Consider the following 22,412-nt stretch of genomic DNA (forward strand, 5'->3'; position numbering starts at 1 on the left):
TTATGGGAAAAATTGGATACTTCCATCACCATCCATAGCACCATTTGTCCCTTCCGTGTAGGCAAGATAATCGGTGACATCCAAATGTCCCATTTCTAGTTGATCTTCGGAAAAATAATTTTGAACAAAATTTGTTTCCGCATTTTTTCCTTCTTTATATTTTAGAGAAGCTTGATAAAGATCAACAAAATGCTTTGGAGTGCGACATGTACGCGACCAATGACCGGTCATTCCACATCGGTGACAAACATTTTCAACTTTCTTTTTGCCTTGACCACTTTTATCATTAGGATGTGGGTTTTTGTTACTTTCCCACTTCTGGTGGTTACTTATATTATTATTATTGTTGGGACGATTATTATGACGGCCTCCACCATGTCCACGACCTCGACCACGACCACGGCCACGGCCACGGTTAGACCCACGGCCGTTATAGTTAGATGATGTCACATTCACTTCAGGGAATGGACTAGAATCGGTCGGACGTGATTGGTGATTTTTCATTAGGAGCTCATTATTTTGTTCAGCCACAAGAAGACATGAGATTAATTCACAATATTTTTTAAAACCTTTCTCACGATATTGCTGCTGCAGGAGCATGTTAGTGGCATGAAAAGTAGAGAAGGTTTTCTCTAGCATGTCTTCATCAGTTATAGTCTCACCACATAGTTTTAGTTGGAAAGTAATTTTGAACATGGCTGAATTATACTCACTCACAGATTTAAAATCTTATAGCCGAAGGTGTAACCAATCAAAACGAGCTCTAGGAAGTATCACCGTTTTTTGATGATCATACCTCTCTTTCAGATTATTCCAAAGATCAGCTGGATCTTTGATAGTGAGGTATTTAGCTTTTAATCCTTCATCGAGATGGTGGCGAAGAAAAATCATCGCCTTAGCCTTTTCTTGGCTTGATGCTTCATTGAAAGGATTTACATCCTTTATGGTGTTTCCAAGCCCCATAGCATCAAGGTGGATTTCAGCATCAAGGATCCATGATAAATAATTTTTTCCACTAATGTCAAGAGCCATAAACTCAAGTTTGCTAAGGTTTGCCATAGTGAAAGTACAAATCAAAATAAAGATTTGTATATTAGACGATTGTTAGTTAAGAAGTATCATAAAATTACTTGTGAGCATTATATAACTTGTGAGCACTATACATATGAACTTTGAAAAAAAAAATATTTATACCTGACAACGACAAGAACGACAAGAAGTTGGAACTCTATGGTAGAGCCTCGTGCTGATAACGTGTTATAAAATATGATCAAATAACAATATAAAATATGAGGTAAAGAAAGAAATGAGAGTAGAAAGAACTTTTATTCCAATACTTGTGATGAAATCATCAAGTTTCTAATACATATGGCTCACTATTTATACTATCCAAATAAGAAGTAAAGATGAGCTATAATATGAATGCACTTTATGATGGTGTATTATTACATTACATTCATAAAACACATTGAAATGGTTGTTACTAATGCTAAATAATGATGAGGAGTTATGGGGGAAATGGAGAATCCAATAGCCATTCACAAACTAATATTTCGTAACAAAATAATATTAAATGACCATTTCACCCTTCCATGCTTGTAAAAACTGATGCATGTTTCTATGATCGTAAGCCTCTGTCTTCTCTCAAATCGACTCAACTGTTGCTGCAGGTTTATTATTTGGCTGAAACACAACCCCGCAAAGCGGGGCTCTTCCCTAGTTTCATTTAAATAGAATAAGCAACTATGACAACCTAAAAACTGATATATCAATGTGGTTTATTAACCCTTGAATAATGTGTTAATAAAATAATACGCTTATTACATCGCAATTACAATTACAGATATCAAGATTAATTTTATTGTTTATGTAGATAATTATATAAATTACTTTTGAAATAGTTTTCAAAAAACACAATTAATATAACTTGTTTGTGTGTATTCAATGTTGGTAGATTACTTAAACTGACATATTAAGAATTGTAAACCTATATGATTTCACACAAGTCACACATAAATTTGAAATTATAGAGGTTAAGTATCATCCTATTAAATATTCTTACTCACTAGATCATGATAATTGTCAAAATCAAAGGATAATATGAGGAAAAAGAAATGGTGCATTACACATGTCAATCAATAAATAAGTAGGAGGAAAAAATATTTTCCTTGAGTGTGTTTGCGTGTATGTGTGTGCTCGTGTGGGTGGGTGTGGGATATGCATGTTCATGAGTGTGTTCTTGAGTATTTTGACTATAGAAGATAACCAGAAAATTCATCCTTGTCCGAAAAACAAGACCACCTATCATCAAGATGTTTTTTTAACAAACTAAGCAAGTTCAACGGTCATTTGTCATGTGTACCAAAAAACATAAATTACTAAATGTATACACGAGCTAAATTATGTTACCCTTATAATTCATGATATGTAAATGAACGAAAAGAGAGAAAAATTTTGTTTTTATACGTTGTCACCCGTGAACATCTACAATATCACCCTCAACTCATAAACTTATAAAATCATCTTTTGACGTTGTATCCAACCTCAAACACCATGATGAAATCTAAGGCTCAAGGATGGATTTTATTGCATCAATAACATCACAAAACTGAAACGAAAATGATTCATCAAATATTTTGGTCCATATTTTTGGATTGACTATTGCATGATTTGTCATAGCAAAATGATATTCCATAATCTTCACATTTCATTTAAGAAAACTAAATACAAAAAGTGATTGTATGAAACATTTTTTACTTGGAGTGGTATAGAAAAAAATTAAGATCATCAAAAAGCATTTTTTGCTTGGATTGGTATATAAATTTTATAAAAAACTAATCATTCACTGATAGCCTAATGGGTAAAGCAAGTGACACTCCTCCCTTCCTCTATAGAAGGTCACGAGTTCGAGTCCCGAGAGGTTTTTAATTAGGGGATGACCAATGACCCCCTTGATGTGTATTTTTGATACTACTAGTTTTAAATTTATAAATGTACTTTGATGAGATTAAAATTTAATCTGGAAGATCGATTAGATCTTAAACAAGTAAATAAATATTAAACAGCAAGAACACGAAAATAAAGAACAAGTCAAGAATGAATCAAACGAGTCGAATGATTAAAAATAAACCCTCAGAAGAGCTCGATCAAGAACATCAACTGTAGAGGGTTGGAGGTTTACAAGAACGATAAAGAAATTTGTAATACTATCGTAATGATCGTTAACCTAATATGCATGCAAGCATATCTTTATATAGTAACCTCACAAGCTCACGGTTGGACAGGCCCAAAACCGGAGTACAAAATAAATAGACTAGCAGCCGAGCCCAAAGACGCAATCTTAAAATGAGTCTTCAACTCAACAATCTCCCCCTTTGCGTCAATTGGAGCGAGATCTTCACTGGTTACTAGGGCCAGCAGCAGTAGCAGGTACCATCTTCTTCACGGTTTGAAACAGACGAGAGATCAGAGCAAGTATCGTCTGCCTGAATCTGATGTACCATTGGATCATGTCGTTGAAGTACTTGACATCGTCTGCTGCATTCTCTTTACACCTTCGAATGATTGACAGCACGTGCTCTAGACAAGCAGTGGTGTAAAGATGCTTGTCAGCTAAAGCAAAGAGACATTTTTGTCCTTCTGCTCTAGTGAACATGACCGAATTGCGTCTCGGGTCGATCTTGCCCATCTTCATTTGATTGAGATCACTGGCCGATCCCACAGGAGCTATCTTCGGTTTTTTCTTGAAGACTGTGGCTACCTCCTGATCCATTAGGGCCACCTCCATGATGTAACAGACTAACATCCTTTTGAGATGGTCTATAATTGGACCATATTCGGCTTCATTCATCAAAAGGATGTTATGCAAAACAATCCAATCATGAGGATTTAGATTCGGTAGATCTACCAAGGATATCAGATGTTCAGTTCTTGCAGACCCTCGAATCACCTTGAACCGAACATTGATGAATCTTCCTTCGGTATAAGGCTTCAAAACCCGAACATTCACTATCTTCTGAGCGCTCCATGTTTGATATTGAGGTCGAGCAGCCTTCAGATAGAATTCGATCAGCTCCCTATCAACCTCAGGGTTCGGATGAGGGACTTCAAAAATGTTGGAGAAGGCGTGGAAGATAAACGCCTTTCGAGTCAACGGCATGTCGAGCTGCGAATCGACAGAATTATAGCAGTCGAAGGAGATCATCGGCTCGAGCCATAGGATGCTAGGAGTATCTATGGCCTCCTTTATCATTCTCTCCCGAGTCCAGGCAGGGAAGAGAGTCTTCCTGCTCTCAAGGAGATCGTGGGCTTCTTTCTTCTTGCGTTCGGCTTCTTCAGCCTCTCGCGCCACACGAATGTAGTCATCATCAACATTGCGACTGTTTTTGCGTTTCAACATGTCCGCAATGGTTTCTTTATCTTCATCTTCATCTTCTTCCTCAGCTATGTTCTTTCCTTTATCCTTCACACCCGTACCCGAAGTTTGACCAGTCGAAGGTGGTTCGGTTGTGTGAGTAGCTTTGGAGGAAGGAGGTGGTTTCGATCCGGACTTCTTCCCTTCTCCCCCTTGTTTCGGATCGGACACGAAACTAGGTAAGCCTTCGATTTTGCTGAGAAGGTCCATGGCAGGAGTAAGTTTTTCAGCAAGGGTTCGCCTCACCGAATGATTGAGAATCGGATCGTGTGCTTCCAGGATGTTAGATAGGGCAGCGTGTACGTCCGAAACACATGTTTTTATGACCTCCCGTTCGGATCGAAGAGCTTCAAGATGTTGCTGATAGTTTGAAATCTGAGAGCTCTTGACCTTTAGGGCGGTGGTTTTGCTTGCTAAAACGTCCATTAATGAGTTTTCAGCGGCGAGATCCTCTTGAAGCTTAGCGAGGCGCTCATCAATGGAGGCACGAAGGGCCGAGTTGTCATCGCTTATGGATTGGCGAAGGTTAGCGAATGACTGTAACTCCGTTGAGACGAACGTGGCCAATTGCTGAACGATTGGTTCCAAAGTTGTCTTGGTGGCATCAGCGCTCTCCTGTAAGGACTTCAACAGGGAAGAGGCGTCTGAGAATAGTTTATCGACTTTTGCGGTCACAGCCTCACAGGATTTTGTGGAGGCGTCTATGGCGGCTGTGGCTGAAGCTACAGAATCATGCTGAGCCCTGGAGAAGGCATCAACAATCTTCTGAAGAGCGGCTTCAGAGAGAGAGGACTGAGAGTTGGTGGATGACGCAAGAAGTAAGTCAACCTTCTCGTTTAGCTCCTTGAGATGCTTCTTTGTTACTGGAGCATCGTCCTCATCATCACTTCGAACCTGAAACGGACTAAAGTAGACCGAATCGAAGGTCATGTTTTCACCGCCAAGGAACGGGTTATCTCCATCAGAGGCATGATCTGGAGATGGTAGGGGTGGTGAAGCTGGGGGTGTGGTGGTGTTTGTAGGTTCAGGTTGAGTATTTGTGGGGGTAGTTTCGGGTGATGGTTGAGTGTGGGTAGGTTCGGTTGTATGCTGGGTTTCGGTTTGAGGTGGTTCGGTTACGGGTGGTGTTTGGGTAGCACTGGTATGAACCCCCGTATCAGATACGTTGGTTGTAACCTTTGTAGTGGATGTAGTGGTATCTGTGAAAATGGGTGGTGGTATAGGGAAAGAGGTTTTAGGAATGGTGGTGGCGGGGTTATGGTGGGAATGGAAGTAGGAATGGTTTGAGGAGGTGAAGGAACTGGTGAGACATGAAGGTCCATGTTTGGGGTAGGTGATCGGGGTGGGGTGTTGCCTCTAGGAGGGGTTTCGCCTCTTTGGGAGCCGTCCAAACCCGAACTCTCATTTTCTGAGTCACTCGAAGAGGAAGCGATTACAAGCTTTCGTTTCGGTTGAGTCTTCCTTCGCTTCGGTTGCGGTGACTGGGCAGGTTTTGTTTGTTTCCTCTTCCTGGGAGAAGGACCTTTAGGAGCTTTGGCCACTTGCTTCCCTTTTCCGCCTTTTTGCCCCTGTTAACCGGTTTGTCAGCATCATGGATCGACTTTAGCATTTCCGGTGTAAGTTGCCTAGGTCCAGTCGCTTTGAACTCCTTAATCGTCCGGATGAGCCTGCTGTCAGAGGGAACATCGCCATACATTGTCTCCGGAATAGAGCCAATGAACGAAAACTTAGATGCATCAGAGACGATGATCTTCGTGGTATGAAAAGTACCGACCGAAGACATCGATGCACCAGCAGCAGTGGGAATATCAAACTTATACATCACCCATTTGGTGATAAGAATCCAGAACCGGGCAAACGACACCTCAGAATGTCGTGATGAAGAAGAAAGGCTCTGGATGAGCTGTTGCCAGAGGACCAACCCAAAGTCTAGGTTGATTCCGTTGTAAATTGCATACATAATCGACAGGAACAGTCGACTTGAACCATCGGATCCTGAGCTCCTTTCAGATAAGCCCTTGAAGAGGACTGTAAACATGCCGTTCCATTGTGGCGGCAAGCAGGATTTCTTGAACTTCGCAACGGAGGTGAGCACCTCCGTGTACCCCATATTATAGAACATGTTGTACAGATGCCCAACCGGAATCGTCTCCGGATTAATTCTCGATGGGTCGGTAGCCAAACCTAGCAGTGTACCAAATCGTTGTCGAGAAATGGAGGTCTTGTGATCAGCAACCTCGAAGAACATACGCTCAACTGCTTTGTCGTAATATGCAGTCGCATACACCTGCGAGAGAATCTCCATGGGCACAGACTCAATCCTGGAGAGAGCTGGACCGATTTGGGAGTACTTCAGGCACTCGATGATCGGCGACATATAAGAGTCGTACGCCAGAGGGTTTAGATCGATCACCAAGCATTGTTGTGGACGAATAGGAAGGATGTGTGAGGTAGCATGGACTGAGGATGATTCTGCCATTGTTGAAGGCAGTAGAAGAAGATGAACAGTGAAGCTTTTGGGATGTTTTGCTCTCTTGGAAATTCCGGATGCAGTAAAAAGGTAAATGGGAGTATAGACTGCCTTTTATAGTGGGTGAAAGGAGAGAGAAAAATCGTTTCAAATCTTCTATGGAAATACAAAAGGGTTTCCGGAATGACAGATGCGTGACAGTTAAGGCATGCGATGATCACATAGGAGAGAGAGTGTCAGATTCCTAGGATCACGCCGCCCAGCAAGCGCCGTTTCAGAGCATACCGTTTCAAATCCTCACGCGCCTTTAAGGGCCAGAGAGGTGTCACTTGAAATGCGCACACGCGTCCATGGTGTCAGTAAAAGAAGGGGCGTTTCAAATTCACACGCGTTCCCTTTTTACCGTCGTTTGAAATTCAATCCTTTTAACTCCCGCCTGAGTCAGCAACCTTTCGTCTTATCTTTTAAATGGCATCTTATGAATTAAATACCCACATGGATGATTTTTGACCACAGCTTGATAATTAACCACCAAAGCAATAATACAGCATGTAATAATTAGTAACAGAATTTTGGAAAATCAAAGATTTTCATGCGAAGAGTGTAAAAAGAAAAGAAATAAAGCAACTCTTTTTAGGAATGACTGTGATGTCAATAATGACACGAAAAAAATGATCCCGGGCACGAATCTCTTCCTTCAAGATCAAGAGAGACCTCAAAGTGTTAAGGTGGATTCCCGTTGAATGACGATCAAACATTTATTAATAAATGTTGAAAGGCTTTTTTAATTAGGCTAAGTAAGGGTGGCTTTCGCTTTGATTCAACAATTCTAATCTTGAAATAAGAAAGAAAGTGAACAAAGTACTTGTGAGACCGATGTAGTCTGTTGAACAAGTAGGTAAGAATTAATTTTAAATTGGCTTGGAAAATATAAAATCTCAGAGAAAAAAAATTAAAAACTGGATCCCAAGGGAAGAAATGTTATGGTGTTTAACAATTTCATAAGAATCACACAAAAATAAAAATTTGAGATTTCAGTAAGATACATCCGTCAATTCTTTGGTGAAAACTTGAGCAAATTTATTGTTCACCGTCAATTCAGATTTGGTGTTGAATGTTGGGTTTCACTCAGCTCGTAGTGGCACGAAACTGAGATCATAAACACAGTTGTTGTGTAACCATAAACCTCAGTGGTAAATTCTGAGAGTCTCAAGGGTTACGTTGATGAAACGAATGTAATGGAGAAATGTAATGGAGATGGTGTAAGAAATTAAAGTACCTCTGCTGCGAAAATAAGGACCAAGCAGAAAACTCTTATCTCATGTGAGAAGAGAGTGAGGTAGCTCACGATTAGAATAAATGTGATAGCCTAATTGAGAAGACAAGGTTTGTTTATACCAAGTCATTAAGGCTATTATTCAGAATCTTATGAGGCTTGGGACACATACAACAGCATGCTTCTAGGGACACTTAAGTAATCCAACAATTATATCCTCATAAACGAACGAACACACAAACAAAATTAAAAGAGAAAAATATTTTTGGAGTTTTGGAAATAGATAAGAATTAAAAAATAAAATAAAAATAATAAAAAAATAAGCAAGAAAAAAATTAGACTTGGAAAGAGTAAGAAAAAAACTTTGGAAAAATTTAAAAAACCGAACCCGAGCGTTTGGTTGGTTTCAGTTGAAGAAAATTTTGAAAAACCGAACCCGAGCGTTCGGTTGGTTTCGGTTCAAGAAAATTTTGAAAAACCGAACCCGAGCGTTCGGTTGGTTTCGGTTCAAGAAAATTTTGAAAAACCGAACCCGAACCTTCGGTAGGTTTCGGTTTTGGAAAATTTTGAGAAACCGAACCCGAACCTTCGGTAGGTTTCGGTTTTGGAAAATTTTAGAAAACCAAGGAATTTAGACATGGAATCAGAAAATACTATTAACAATAAGATAAAAAACTTTGTACAAGAAATATACAACCAAGAAAACTACCTTTGTGGTGATGAGCGAGTCAGATGATTTAACCGAACCTGAACGTTCGGTCAATTTCGCTTCTTACGTTTGAGGTTGAGAGGTAGTGTGAGGTACTGACTCTGATTCCATCATACCTAGCCCTTGCAATATTCTGTTGAATGATGCTTCAGGAAGAGCTTTGGTAAAAACGTCAGCCAGTTGATCAGTGGTTCTTACAAAGTGTACTTCGACGTTTCCATCTTCCACGTGATCCTTGATGAAGTGATACCTCAGTGTTATGTGTTTGGTTTTAGAGTGTTGCACTGGGTTATGACAGATCCTAATTGCACTTTCAGAGTCACAATATAGTGGGATCTTCTTCATATTGAGTCCATAGTCTCGAAGTTGACTCTGGATCGAAATCACTTGAGAGGTGCAGGATGCAGCGGCTATGTATTCCGCTTCGGCAGTAGACAACGACACGCACGTTTGTTTCTTGGATTGCCAGCTAACCAACTTCCCGTCAAGGAATTGACAGCCGCTAGTGGTGCTTTTTCTGTCGAGTCCACATCCTCCAAGGTCAGCATCTGAATAGGCTTGAACGAAGAAGCCTGAGTTAGAAGGATACCATAGACCCTAGGAGGCAGTTCGCTTGAGATAACGTAAAATGTTCTTCACTGCAAGCATGTGAGGTTCGCGTGGGTTTGCCTGAAATCTAGCACAGTAACACACAGAAAACATGATGTCAGGCCTGCTAGCAGTAAGATACATTAATGAGCCTATCATTTGACGGTAGAGCGTGATATCAACAGCCGGTTTGTCTAGAGATGGAGTTAGCTTGGTGCCAAATGTCATTGGGACTTTGACTTTGGAGTCTCCCATCATACCAAACTTTGCTACGAGAGTCTTCGTGTAAGCTTCTTGATTGATAAAGATGCCTTCGGGTCCCTGTCTAATATTTAAACCAAGGAAAAAGTTAATAGGACCCATTGAGCTCATTTCAAATTTAGTCTCCATCAGCTTTCTGAATTCAGTTGTTAGGCTGGGATTCGTTGAGCCAAAGATGATGTCAACGACATAAATTTGAACTATCATAAGGTGGTTATCTTCCTTTTTGCGAAAGAAGGTTGGGTCAACCGAAACTTGTTTGAATTTAGACATCTTTAAGAATTTAGTTAGCGTTTCATACCAGGCTCTCGGAGCTTGTTTGAGGCCATACACAGCTTTATCCAGAATGTAGCAATGATTTGGATATTTTTCGTTCACGAACCCAGGAGGTTGCTCCACATACATGGTTTCTTCGAGTTCTCCATTAAGAAATGCACACTTGACGTCCATTTGGAAAACTTCAAAGTTTTTGTGAGCGGCATAAGCAAGAAAGATTCTTACAGATTCGAGCCTAGCTACAGGAGCAAAAGTCTCTTCATAATCAATCCCTTCCTCCTGACAATATCCTTTTACCACCAGACGAGCTTTGTTCCTTATCACGTTCACTTCCTTATCCATTTTATTCCTAAAGACCCATTTGAGACCAACAACCGAGGCATCTGGAGGAGTTGGAATGAGGCGTCAGACTTTGTTCCTTTCAAATTCGTTCAGTTCGTCTTGCATCGCTTGAACCCAATCGGAGTGATCGAGAGCAGTGTTAACTGTCTTTGGTTCAACTTTTGATACGAAAGAGTTAAACATACAAAACTCAACTTTGGAAAATAAGGATGTTTGTTTTGCCTTCAGTTGTGATCGGGTCAGAACCTTTTCAGAGACATCACCAACCACTTGAGAGATAGGATGATCTCTGGTCCATTTGGTGAAAGGAGGATAGTTTGGATCAAAGGTTGGGTCTAGTTCAGCATTGATCATTTCTTCTGGCTCGGATTGGCTTTCGTAGTCGAGCGTCATATCAGCTTGCTCCCCCTCGATAGATGAGCTTTCTGGAATGTTAGGAGAAACTTGAGGTCTAGAGGTTTCTTGTGGTGCTTGGTATTCAGGCATTGATGCACCTTCGGTTGGTGAAGCACTTTCGGTTGCAGTTGTAGAGCTTGGCTCCCCCTCAACATGTGAGCTTGGCTCCCCCTCGACTGAAGCATCGTTGGATGGAGGTTCATCAGAATTCGATCCTCCTTCGTTCATTCTCCTGGCAGCTTCTTCGACAATTTGTTTCATATGGTCTACTTTGTTGTCTGCTGCGCCTGCTTCTGAGAGAGTAGCTTTCTCTGGTTCGTCAAAGAGCTCCATAAATTTCTCGTATAGATTAGCGATCGAGACTGTGACTTGGCCAGTTTGAGGAAAGATTTCCCCAGCTGTGTCTTCTTTGGCCTGTAGCTTTTTGACATAGCTATCGTTGAAAGTCACGTAATAGGTCTCTTCGATTTTTCTCGAACGCTTGTTTAGGACTCTGTATGCTTTGGAAGTGAGAGAGTAGCCCAGAAAGATTCCCTCGTCGGCTTTGACATCGAACTTGTTGCGGTGTTCTTTAGAGTTAAAGATGAAACACCGTGAGCCGAACACGTGGAAGAATTTCACATTGGCCTTCCTGTTGTTGAGAATCTCATAAGGTGTGAGCGTGAATCGCTTGTTGAGATAGGACCTGTTCTGTGTAAAACAAGCAGCAGAAATTGCATCACCCCAAAAATAAAGAGGTAAGGAAGTGAAACTTAGCATAGTTCGGGCAGCTTCACAAAGATCGGTTTCGTCTTTCGACAATTCCGTTCTGTTGAATTCCCTGTTTTTGACCTTTTCTGCTAGAAATTCTTCAAATTCCCTGTTTTTGAATTCCAGACCATTGTCGCTCCTGATGTTGCGAACGACCTTCTTGAGCTGTACTTCAATATGCTTGATGAACACTTTCAGCTTATGAGTCGCTTCAGATTTGAGCTTTAGAAAGAACACCCATGTAAATCGTGAAATGTCATCAACAATAACAAGAATATACTTGTTACCACCGATGCTTTCGATAGATGATGGACCACACAAATCAATATGAGGTAATTCGAGTGGTTCGACAACTTTTGTGTTAATTATAGATGGATGACTTTGACGACTCTGCTTCCCCATTTCACATGCAGCACACAAATGATCTCTGTCGAACTTGAGCAATGGAAGACCTCAAACATGACCTCCAGTGACAAGTTTGTTGATATCTTTAAAGTTGAGATAAGAGAGTCTTCGGTGCCACAACCAGCTTTCGTCAGATTGCGCTTTTGATAACAAGCATATAGCTGGGTTTCCTTTGATGGGTTTGAGGTTTAGAGGAAACATTTCACCGTTACGTTCAGATTTGAGAATTATTTTCTTCGTCTTCTTCTCAATAATTTCAGAACCTTCATCGTCGAATGAGACTTTGAGACCTGTACCTCCAACAAGCTGAGATACACTGATGAGGTTGTGTTGTAGTCCTTCCACATATGCCACCTTCCTTATAGTAAAATCACCATTAGTTATCATTCCGTATCCCTTTATGGTGCCGAAAGAGTTGTTTCCAAACTTGACGTTGCCACCATTTGAAAGAGACCTGTATTCCCTGAGCTCTTCTTTCCTCCCTGTCATGTGACGCGAGCAGCCACTATCGATGTACCATTCTTCGTCGAACTGCTCGTCACTTATAACCTGCAAAAATTAAGCAGATTTAGGAACCCAAAGTTTCTTGGGTCCACGTGAGCTTTTCATAGGAACAGGAATAGTAAGAGAGATGTCAACAAGATATGTTCGTTTTATAAGTGTTGTTTCATCTTTCTTTTTGATGGTAAAGACTTTTATTTTATTAGGATTAGGTGTGTTCGGTTTAGACTCTGGATTGGATGCATTAATCTTCTGTTTGCCTTTTTGTTCAGCTGACAAATGAGATTTTTGAGAACGAACGGAATGAGCTTTTGAGTGAGATGGAGATGAATTGGAAGAAGTAGAAGAATTAGATGAGTGAGAAGGAGTGGGCTTAGATTGAGATGACTTCTTGGCTGGAGACTCTAGGTGACCCTTTTGCTTTTGATCATTGATGGGACTGACCTTAGAGTTTTGATTTTTTTTGACTTCAGAACCGATCCTTTGCTTTCGGTTGGAGTAGTTCTCTGAACCGAACCTATGCTTTCGGTTGGAGTCATCCTCAGAACCGAACCTTTGCTTTCGGTTGGTATTCTCTTCCGAACCGAACCTTGACTTTCGGTTGTTGTGGCTCTCATGCTTTTTGACAAGATTGTTCTCAAACTTCAGAGACTTGTCTTGATGTGAGAAATATGCATTCTGGGATTGCCAGAATTGTTTCCTTTCAGAGAGATTCTTCCTGTATCTCTGTTTCCTTTCACGCTTCTTATTCCTCATCTGTTTCGGTTGATGATGGATATTGGCTTTCATTTTCAGTTTCTCCTTGGCTGGTTCACTTTGAACTGTGGGAGTTTCACTTTGAACTGAGGAACTAGAGGGAACATCTTCTTTTGCTGAGCTTCCATTCTCTTGAGGAATGTCTTTTGTACCACCGGTACTTGGCACATCGAAATTATCTGGCTTGTTCAAGGGTTCTGGTATGTATCTACCTTTACTAATCCATGAAGTCCTTTCTGACAAGCCTACCGTTTCATCTGCATTATCGATTGGAGCGGACCAGAAGAACTCATCGCAGCCATCAGCATTGTCTTCGTTTACAATTGATGTGAGTTCAGCAGTCTGATGTTCGGTTACTCCAGTGACCTTGTACACTTGATTTGGAGTGGTTCTGACCTTTTGATATACAACCGCTTTCTCTGCTAAAATCGGGGACTTTTGTTGGGACAATCAAGCAAACTCCACTGAATTTTCAGAAATTAAATTCTTGTGGTTTTCAGGTTCGCTTTTTACAAATTCTGAGCAGTCAACCGTGTCCTCTACAGAAATTTCACTCATGTTGTCATCCTCATTAAGCTCAGATGCATTTTCAACATCAATTTTGTTTTCTGAGCTTAAGTTGGCGTTTAAAGAGTCAAATTTTTGTATGGTTTCGGTTCTCAGTTTAAGTCTATCATTTTCATCCAAAAGATTTTTAAGCATGTCCTTATGGTCCTTGGATTTAATGAAGGATTCTATTTTGTCCAGTCCATACATATAGGTCGGATTGACGTCATCAGATGATATCACACTCTCACAATTATAAGCTTCGACATCAATTTCATCCTCCTTAAACTCAAGGAAGGGCAAAATCATGCGATGAATCTTTTGTCCTATTTCACAATCCAGGTGAAGCTGAGTAATATTAGTGTAAAGACGTTTTGCAATCAAACAAAAAACATTACGTTGTTTTAACAACTTTAAATTGTCTCTCTGTAAATAAATGTTTTCGTCTTTTATTTTAACTAATTCAGACTCCTTCAACTCGATCCACATGCGCCGCTCCTCACTCTTCGAAGACGCCCTGCTTAATTGATCAGTTAGGTTAGAATTGGTGACTCGAGTTTGAGTTAAACTACTATCTAGATGAGAAATTCGTGAATTAACATTTTTTAGTTCTTTTTCATATGAGGATTGTGGTACTTTAAATGAAACAAAAACCGATTGTACCTTCTTGATCAGTTCATCGAGCTCATTGAACTGCACGCTGAGCGGTTTGGCCGTAAAGCACATATCCTGTTGTTCCTTCGGTTCATTGCTTCCACCATCTGTGTTGTATCCCCTCATCTGAGATACATCGGACACCATGAAGCATCGTCCTCCACTGCTCTCCTCTTTTGCCACACAAGCCTTTCCATGGGAAGGCTTCCTCACTTCATCGTCTTCTGAGTCGGTTGACCAAACTTCTACTCCACCGAACTCGTCATCAGCAACCGAACCCTGCACAATTAGAGCATTCATGGAAGGGTTAGCGGTAGATTTCTTCTTCCTCATCTCATCAAGCTTTTTCTGCAGCAAAGCTTCCTCATCCTTTTCAGCCATCTTTTTGAGGACACAATCCTTAGCATAGTGGTTTTTCCCACCACAGTAGTAACAGCTTACTCCAGAATCACCATCTGCCTTTGGTTCCTTCTTGGGCTCTTCAACGTTCGGTTCATTGTTAACCTTTTCTGAGCTATAACTCCCCTGCCAGTTTCGGTTTTTGTTGCTGGGGAATCTCTTCTTAATGAACCTCTTGGGGTTAGACACCATCATAGCATAATCCTCAGACGTGAGGTCATACTCCTCCAAGTTGAGGTCTTCATCCTCCATCATAGCTTTATTTTTTGACAGGAGGGCCAGTGAACCTAGGCTTGAAACAACGTTCTTTTCCTGCAGCACAATCTTCTCCTGGGACTTGAGAATACCCACCAGTTTCGCCAAAGAATATGATTTAAACTACTCATGGGCTTTAACTGCTGACACCACTGCTCTCCATTCTGACCTTAGACCATTTAAGAACGTAACCTTCTGCTCGATAAGCTTCCTTTCGATGTCATGTTTGATCATCTTGTTGAGAAGATGATTGAAGCGATCGAACGTCTGGGTCACAGTTTCTTCGGCTCCTTGCCTGAATTCTCCAAACTCAGATAAGAGCAAGGTTTGGATAGAATGTTCAAGATCCTCGTATGTAGAGTACAGTTCACGAAGTCTATCCCAAACTTCCTTTGCCGTCGTGCATGAGCTTACCAACCTGAAAGTGTCGGACTGAAGGGCAAATCTGATCAATCTTAACGCCTTGATATTGCACTGGAATTTATCCTTTTCATCTTGCGCAGTATCTTTAACTTCCTTCAGCAGATCATTGTACTCCTTTTGAGTTTTGATAATCCTCGACGTTGCAGAGTGAGAAAACGGTCCATTGATAATTGCTTCCCATATGAGGTATCCATTATCCTCAGATCCTATAACATAGTCTTCGAAGTGATGCGCCCAAACTTCATAATCATGGGTATATAAGATGGGAATCTTCGTGGTTGAACCAATGTTGTTGGAAATATTGATGGGATTCGATTGCGACTCATCCATAATGATCGAATAACCTGTTTAAAGATCAGACTTGTAATAAATCAGATTAGGGCAAAACAATAAATATCAAGATACATCAATAATGAGATGACGGCTCAATAAATATCAGTAATTGCGGAAAAACCCTAATTGAAACCTTTTCACAGAAAAGAAGTGTATCGATTACACAGCCTCCTGCTCTGATACCAATTGATGAGATTAAAACAAAATCTTGAAGATCGATTAGATCTTAAACAGGTAAATAAATATTAACCAGCAAGAATGAACGCAAAATAAAGAACAACTCAAGGATGAATCAAACGAGTCGAATGATTATAAAATAACCCTCAGAAGAGCTCGATTAAGAACATCAACTGTAGAGGGTTGGAGGTTTACAAGAACGATAAAGAAATCTGTAATACTATCGTAATTCTCTAAATCATTAACCTAATATGCATGCAAGCATATTCTTATATAGTAACCTCACAAGCTCACGGTTGGACAGGCCCAAAACCGAAGTACAAAATAAATGGACTAGCAGCCGAGCCCAAAGACGCAATCTTAAAACTAGTCTTCAACTCAACATACTTAATCAAAAGTAGATGAACAGTTGATCCCTTTCTCAACAAAGCCTTCCTTCAATCTTCAAATGGCGAAAACACCAACAAAGAGCTCAAAAAACAAAATGAGAGGCTAGGGTTTCGAAATGGGGAGATGGAGGCAGAAGGAGATGAACTAATCCAAGATTTAAGGTCCTTAAATATAGGATAAATCCTAAAAATATCAGGTTTGGGATGAAGTAGCCACCACGTCATGGCCTCCCCTATGTCACGTCATGGTGTCCATCCAGACACGTTTATCATTTAGATGTCATGCCATGTCGTGGTAAGCAACACACCACTTCGTAGAATAAGCTTTTCCAAAAAACCTTATTTTTGACCCCTTTAAGTCTATAATTGATCCATTCTGGAAAACAGGTGTTACAACTCTCACACACTTCAATTAGATTTCGTCCTTGAAATCTATCCTTACGAATTACTCTTAAAATACCCTCTGAATCCCTTGTGGGTTTTTCTAAGTTTATTCCCTTTTGTACTAGTCAACACAACCCTGGGTACTATAATATACAACAACCATCACAAGGATTTCAAAATCTTGCACATGAGTCATTCCCGAGCGGAAACTTCCAAACATCCTCTCCTCGACACCAAAATTTGAATCAACCCTCATCGATAAGCATGCGACCCAGCGAAGAAATGAGTACCAACACACCAAAACTAACCATCACTGAGAGGCACTCAATCCTCACATATTATTTTAAAACTCTAAAATGGGGCTTGACTTCCATGAAAATGAACCCACCCCATACATCACCCATGCTGACCAAAAACTCCCAGTTTTGGTTTGTCCAATACCTTGCCCCGCCTTGCGTCCTCTTACTGATAACTGGAGAATGGAATCCCTTATGTCTAAACAAAGGAATGACTAAACAAACAATGATGTGCCTGTTTCAACCCAAGTGAATGATGTAATCCCCCAGTCTTACAATCACCACATCAACAACCTATTTCAGCCAACAAGCCCCGCATGGTCTATTTCAAACATGTGAATGTTGTGGTCCTCCCACAGTCTTATTATCACTTTCGACCTATTTCAACCAACAGACTTCTTTCATCCCAAGTGAATGCTACGGGTCAAATCATACTCTTACAACACTAATGCAATTGTCATGGGCTCCTTCATGGTATTTCAAACAATGATACAAAGATGACAAGCATAAATTGACATGATGCAGACCCCTAGTCTACTAGACCCCATCAGGTGTTCAGGTCATGCTTCGAATCCCAAAGCCTTCATCAAACAAGAACGGATAGATAGGACCTCACACAACCCATGACCTGAGCCTGATAACTAACTCAATCTTGTGTCAAATGCTTCAAGTATTTAGACGATATAACCTTGAATCTTCAGCATCTTCTTCCTTGGTTACAACTGATTTTTGAACAACATTCCTTGCATAATATCATTTCTGATAAAGATCCAAACATGCTATCCTTTATCCTTGAATATGAAACTTTGGAATGACATGCACTCTGAAATCCTTTCTTCTGGTGAAACAATTCTCCCCCACTCGGAATTGGCTAGACTCCGATGACTTCATAGCCATTCAAAGTTTCAGGTCAATCTAGTATCTTCACCACATGGCTGCTAACAACCAGACCTGCCACCAAAAGGAATAAGAGAATCCAAATTCTTCAACAAGGATCAAAGAGTTCCAACATACATATAAAACCCCACAACAACAAGCAATCCAATCATAAATAGTCATTCTATGTAGAACCAGATTTGATTAAAACAATACCATTCAACAGATCATCCAAAATTACAATTGAAATGAAATAAACATAAGCGGAAAAGATATTGATGCCATCAACAATGCAGCACCCGACCGAACTCAAGAACTGATAACTCAAACCCCGGCCCTGGGGACACCAGTTATCCTATGCCCTCCATTCGGTAACTACCAAGCTAAAGGTGTTGGATCCAAAATCACCACATCCGCTCTTAGAGGACATACAACTTTAGCATGGCTCTGCTGACTACAAAGGAAATACAACATAGACTCCCTCTGACTACATTCCTGGCTATAGTGGCCCTCTTGACCGCGTCTGAAACACCCAAAACTAACACATGGAAAATACTCAAATGAGTCAAACCACATTTGTCGTAAAACCCGCGAGTCTCTCGATATCCTGACCGAATTCCAGTCACCCTGGCCTTATTGATTGTTTTTTTTTGATACATGAGTCTGATCCTGTCTCCTCTTCTGTTCTTGGGTCTCCAAATCCAGCTTCCTGAACCTGGTTACCTCCACTAAATCAAAAAGATTCTTATGTTCATAAATTCTCACGAACTCCTGTATTTTTTCCCTCAACATATCAAGGTAGCGAGTCATCCTCATCTCCTATGTCACTACATAATGCATACCGAGGAAAAAACAATGAACTTGGCAGTGATCTCAGCCACTGTCTCAGTAGTCTGCTCAAGCGCCAAATACCCCCAAGCTAACTGTTGAACCTTAATCACCAGTACAAACTCTCTATTGAACCTGGTAACAAAATCCTCTCAGGTCATAGACTCAAGTTCACCTGGTTTGAGACCCTTAACAACCTCGTGCCACCAATCCCTGGCTCCATCATGTCGCAAACCTAAACTTGGCCTTCTTCGGACAAAATTTGGCGAAAAAGGCACTATTTACATTGATGACCCAACACATACTGATGATAGGCACCCTCCTCCCCATGAAACGATGAGCTGTGTAATCATCAAACTCCTTGAAAGTAATCGCAGAACCACAGTTGACCGGCCTTTAACTCCGCCTTCAGAATCCTAAGGTGCTCATCCAATACTGAAATCAACTCATCCCTGACTGTGCTGACCATACCAGGTAAGTCTTCTCTCATGAACCTCGAAACCTCTGTTGTGATGATGTTGCGGAAATCCCACTCACTCAAACCTGAATATTCCAACATGAAAGGTCACCACCCTGAATCTGAAAGATAACGGGAGCACATAAGAATCATTTCACAGTGCTAACCCACACCATGTATACCCACCTATAAGTTTTTTGGTCTTCCTGTAACATCTCATTGACCCAATTATGGATCATGTGCTTTCAGTAGTACAGGGCCAATACTACCTTCCACACCTATCCACACATGTTCCATAGATTGTTCCAAGACTCCCAAGTCACTCTGCATCACTCTACTAAACACTTCACACACATGCATATGTCTATCCATATGCATAGTACTACGCTTCCTATACTCTTTCTCTAGGATAATCCCTTCCCACGACTTGCAAGCCAAACAAGCCTCAATTAATAACAACCAAATATTTACAACACATACAAATATACACATATATGACATATCAGGCATCTATACAAATCAGGAAAGCATAGCACGCAATTCTTGAACCTATCCTTATCCTACAACCTAACATGCATAGAAATTCATGACATCAATACATATCTATATGGGTATATTGAGAACATATACAATATTACCCTCAACTCATAAAATTATAAAATCATCCTTTTTCGTTGTATCCAACCTCAAACACCACAATGAAATCTAAGATTCAATGATGGATTTCATTGCATCAATAGCGTCACAAAACGGAAACGAAAATGATTGATCAAATATTTTGGTCCATATTTTTGGATTGGTTATTGCATGATATTTTATAGCAAAAAAATACCTTGATCTTCACATTTCATTTAAGAAAACTAAATACATAAAGTGATTGTATGGAACATTTTTTGCTTGGAGTGGTATAGAAAAAAAATTAAGATCATCAAAAATCATTTTTTGCTTTGATTGGTATATAAATTTTATCAAAAATTAATCATTCATTGATAGCCTGATGGGTAATGCTAATGACACTCCTACATTCCTTCATCGGAGGTCATGAGTATGAGTCCCAAGAGCTTTTCAAATAAAGGATGGCCATTGACCCTCTTGATGTGTATTTTTGATACTACTAGTTATAAATTTGTAAATGTACTTAATCACAACTAAACTGCTACACAACTAGGCAAGTGTACCTATTCGTTTGACAGTATAGAGTTTGTAAGAACGGGTTTTTGAACACTTGAGGAACATGTATGATTATAATACAAATATCTACTACTAATTAAACTAGAAAATACTGTAAAAGTGGGGGATTTCTTATTTTAAAGTTCAGAAAATTCTAATATCAACTTAACTATTAACTTAGCAAATGATCACTTTGTTGGATTAGTGTCTAAGTCCATAACTATTTTGGTATGTACTTGACCCGATGGTGCATGGTCCTTTTGGGTTGCCTTCACCAAAACAACTTGATAGGATGAATTATGGAGAGAAAGGATTAAATATGATTTATTAATACATTATGAGAATAATATATTAAAGGAGAAATCATATTGTTTAATTAATATTAGTCAATAATTAATTGGTAATTAGTTTTGTGACTAAAAGAGATTAATTAAACTTAAGGGACTGGAATTGTAATTATAAGATAATTGCAATTTGGGCCATGGATTGTCTTAAATTAAGGAGTGGACGAATTCTATGGGGAAACCCATAAGGAAATCGTCTAAGGCCCTAATTAAAGGAGTCCATGGGTTGCTTAGGGCTTAAGCATCCAAATTATGGTTTCCTTGTTAGATAACCCTAATAGTCTCACTATATATAGACCCCTTAAGGACCAAAAACGTGGCTAAGATTTATTCTAGGGTTAGAACACGTTTTGGGCAGCCTCCATCCTCTCTCCTCTTCATCCTCTTTCTTATGGTGTTTGTGAACCATTAGAGGAGTGACAATTGTGACTCTAAGCTTTCTAAAGTCAATACAAGGAGATTTGGGATTGTTGTTGCTACATAAAAATCAAGGTAACATCTTAAACCTATTCTCATGTTAATATGATTACTTGAATGCTAGAATTAGGGTTTATAGTCTTGGATAACTTGCATGTACAATAGAGAAACCTAGATCCAAGCATTAGGGTTTGTATGAGCACATAGGATGTCGTATGACCAAAACACATCACACTTAGACTAGGAAAACAAAACAAAAAATAATTTTCAATCAAGAGTTAAAGAGTACTTCTGTTTAGATTCAATTCATCTCTCTTTTGTGGTTGATTTTCATAACAGTGCAAAGGATTATTTAGTTGGTTACAGAATTATATGATGACTAGTTATCTTGGCTGGATTTCCTACTACTAATATTCATGAACAGTTAACTTCAATGATCACGCAATGAAATTTACTCGAACTATGAATGATATGTTGGTAGGCATCCTCGATGTCTTTTCCATAAAATGGTGTCTTTTTTTACAGGTTGAGGACGTGTCCTATAAGTTTAAAATTTATTACTTCTGGGAGCCGGTTGCACAAGGCTTGGTCCAACGCCTTCCCTGGTACGTTTCACGTATTGTTCCATTGTCATGTCCGATATTTCATCCATGTTTCTTCTTGATCATTTTTCGTGTAACGTCCCGATTTTCACATGCAAATTTTTCATTTTTATTTATCCAAATTATAAGTCTTACACACGTTATATTAAATATTTAAATATAACAGGAGTCTTAGCAGAAGTCTTAAATATTATTTATTGCCTTCGATGCTAGTATACTCATGCGAGAGCCTTTCCTCGATCCGGAGAACAACATGTAAAGCATTCAACAACTGGAAGTTGAGGCTTAGTGAATTCCCTCAAAATATTCTATACCACAAAACATATACAATGCATACACAAAATGGCCTTCAACATAAAGTTGGTTCACCCTTTGGCCTTCAGCATAAAGCTGGTCCGCCCTACATATAGCCTTCAACACGTAGTTAGTCTTCTCTCATTTCCCTTTAGCATAAAGCTAGTCCATCCAAGTCTATTGGCCTTCAGCACAAGACTGGTCCGCCCTCAACTTCATATATACATATCAATATATAGCAACAATCCACATAACATTCAACTAACTATCCTAATCTAATTTTCTAATCGCATACTACATGGTAACTATATCCTAAAATACAGAGGATACATACTGGAGTATAGAATATATTGAGAAGAACTCACATTGACGGTTTCTAAGATGGTTAATAGCTAACCGAGTGATCCAATTCGCAAGTATGTGC

At 39.8% G+C, this 22,412-nt stretch overlaps 1 protein-coding gene across 1 annotated transcript; it reads right to left on the bottom strand.

Moving 5' to 3' along the window:
• LOC145060450 (uncharacterized) lies at positions 1-696 on the bottom strand. Its single transcript, XM_079008112.1, has one exon. The coding sequence runs from the start codon at positions 694-696 to the stop codon at positions 1-3; it is 696 nt and encodes a 231-aa protein (XP_078864238.1).
• Positions 697-22,412: the final 21,716 nt, after the last annotated feature.

The sequence above is a fragment of the Lactuca serriola genome, chromosome 6 (assembly GCF_051521515.1).
Source record: "Lactuca serriola cultivar US96UC23 chromosome 6, Lser_US96UC23_V15, whole genome shotgun sequence".
In the NCBI taxonomy this organism is placed as follows: domain Eukaryota; kingdom Viridiplantae; phylum Streptophyta; class Magnoliopsida; order Asterales; family Asteraceae; genus Lactuca; species Lactuca serriola.